At 29.1% G+C, this 2,552-nt stretch overlaps 1 protein-coding gene across 1 annotated transcript; it reads left to right on the top strand.

Annotated features, from left to right (window-relative positions):
- The first annotated feature begins 442 nt into the window (after positions 1-442).
- Positions 443-1,364, top strand: LOC107915088 (major pollen allergen Bet v 1-E). Its single transcript, XM_016844205.2, has 2 exons — positions 443-774; positions 861-1,364. The coding sequence occupies exons 1-2, from the start codon at positions 594-596 to the stop codon at positions 1,157-1,159; spliced, it is 480 nt and encodes a 159-aa protein (XP_016699694.1). The 5' UTR covers positions 443-593; the 3' UTR covers positions 1,160-1,364.
- The last annotated feature ends 1,188 nt before the right edge of the window (positions 1,365-2,552 follow it).

A 2,552-nucleotide genomic window follows, 5' to 3' on the forward strand; every position in this document is an offset into this window, starting at 1 on the left:
TTCAGATATCAAATTGATAAATCCTTTTTAAGTACCGAAATAATAATTGAGTACAATTTAGGGGTAAATAGTATATTAACCGTTTATTATATTAAAAATTTGTTTTATGTTTCCATATTTAATGATACCAATTAACATTATATTTTATTAAAAAAATATACAACTAACCGAATTATTTTGAATTTAATAAAAACAATTTCTTAAATAATAATGAAATAATTTTTAATCAATACTTATAAAAACAGTCAACACATTTCATTATCCTGTATCCATTCTAAATTTTTAAGTAAGCATTATTGAAAACAATAAATTAAGCAAATAAATAAATAAGTAGAAGACAAACTGATACAATATTTGAAGTCACCAATTTGAGATTTAATAAGAAAGTTCTGGCTGCCTCTTTTGACTAGTACCAATTCAATGAATATTAAGAAATTAACATAAATCCAACTAAAAAAATTGAGAGTAGTGAAGTTCTTACGCTTCAAGTTCAGTCTATAAATAGCATCTTAGTTCTCTATCATCTCACAACTCAACTCAATCATCCACTTCTTCTCTTATTTGAACTCAAAGTCCCAGCTAATATTAGAATCATGGGTGTTGTCACTTATGACTATGAGAATACCTCCCCAGTCGCCCCTGCCAGGCTTTTCAAGGCCTTTACTGTTGAAGCTCCGAAAGTTTGGCCCACGGCTGCACCTAATGCAGTAAAGAGCCTTGAGGTTGAAGCTAATCCTAGCTCTGGAAGTATCGTAAAAATCAACTTTGTTGAAGGTTAGTTCTTTCATTTTCACTTTCATTGGCCTTTTTGTAGTCTGTTTTACACGAGTATGTTGGATAACAAGTATTTATTTCTTTAGGCCTTCCATTCCAATATATGAAGCACCAGATCGGAGGACATGATGAAAGTAATTTTTCATACAGTTACGATTTAATCGAAGGTGGGCCTTTGGGGGATAAGCTTGAAAAAATTAGCTATGAGAACAGGTTTGAGGCAGCTGCAGGTGGAGGGAGTATTTGCAAGAGCTCAATGAAATTCTACACTATAGGCGATAATGTTATCACTGAAGACGAAATCAAGGCTCTCATTAAAGGGAGTGAGGGAGTTTACAAGCCTGTTGAAGCTTACCTCTTGGCTAATCCCGAAGCCTGCAACTAGGATATAAGTTGCTTAATTTGAATTCTTATGCTTGCTTTTAAAGAGGGGTTTGATTTTAATGTTGTGCTTTTGATATTTTCTTTTTCATCTTAAAACCTATATTGTCTTCTGGTTGCTCAGTAAGAATGATGGTGGTGGTGATCGAACTTTGATCATCTTTGATATATAATGAAATAAATAAATATATAAACTGGCAAAAAAAAAATCTATACCCAATATATATTTTACAGTTTTCATGGAAGACTACAAATTTTCTTTTGTATATCTTTTGGGTTAGCAAAACTTTGAGCTAAACATTTTTTTAATTGAATTTATATTCAAAATCTAAAATAAAAATAAAAATCATCCCACGCTTTCTAATAATAGTCTAATCATATAATTCTATTTTTTAATAAAATAAATAACATTAAGCAAAAATAATAAAATCACCGATGCTATTAAAGATAGCACTTTTAAGTTATACTATATTATCTATAAGGATATTTACATTAAATAATCAATGTCACACAATTGCAACAATCAAATTTAAATAAAAAATTACAAAAATCAAATGAATTTTTTTTAGGTTTTCCTTCTAATTAAGTGCTCATTACATTTCTTTCCCACGAAATATAGTTATTATTACGGGATTTTTACCAAAATATTACAAACAAAAAAAATACCAAAATATTATATAATTTTTATTCTTTACCAAAATAATACAAAAAACAGAAAAAAAAGCTGCGATTGACATGACAACACAGGGGAGGAGGGGATGCCATAGGCGACACCAGTTGTGCCCCTGTCAGAGGCAGCACCGATGGTGCCCCTCCCACAGGCGGCAGTGCCTATTTATGGGGTCATTCAGCTGGTGGGTGGGGGGAAGAGAAGGAGAAGGAAAGAAGAAGAAAGAAAGAAAGAAAAGGAAAGGAGAGGAAAGAAAGAAAAAGAAGGAAAGAAAAGGAAAGGAGAAGAAAAAAAAAGAAAGAAGAAGATGGAAGGAAGGAAAAAGAAAAAGAAAAAGAAAAAGAAGGTCATTTTTGTTTTATTAATTTAATTTTTTTTGTAATATTTGTGTAAAAAATTTATATTATGTATATGTGTTTTATTCTTTTATTTAGCATATATTTATTATGAAATTTATTTAGCATGAAAAAATCCATGTTATGTACATTGTATGTTGATTAGGAATTTTTTTTATGAAATTTATTTAGGATGTTGTAATTAGTTTTTTTTAGAAAAATAGCATTAAAAATAAAATGATAAAAAAATATGTTTAAGAAAACATAAAATACGAAAAGAAAAAAAACGGAAATTGTATATTCACCGACAGTAAAAAAATTCGAAAAAATGGTATATTTAAAAAACACACTAAATTAATAAATTTCAACCATAATGTACTAAAATATTGTAA

This window comes from Gossypium hirsutum, chromosome D10 (genome assembly GCF_007990345.1).
Source record: "Gossypium hirsutum isolate 1008001.06 chromosome D10, Gossypium_hirsutum_v2.1, whole genome shotgun sequence".
Taxonomy (NCBI): Eukaryota; Viridiplantae; Streptophyta; class Magnoliopsida; order Malvales; family Malvaceae; genus Gossypium; species Gossypium hirsutum.

Excerpts from the sequence above, each read along its gene's own strand:
- LOC107915088 (XM_016844205.2), top strand. The coding sequence starts at position 594 with ATGGGTGTTGTCACTTATGACTATGAGAATACCTCCCCAGTCGCCCCT. Across the intron at positions 775-860 it reads AAAAATCAACTTTGTTGAAG|GCCTTCCATTCCAATATATG; the intron begins GTTAGTTCTTTC and ends TTATTTCTTTAG.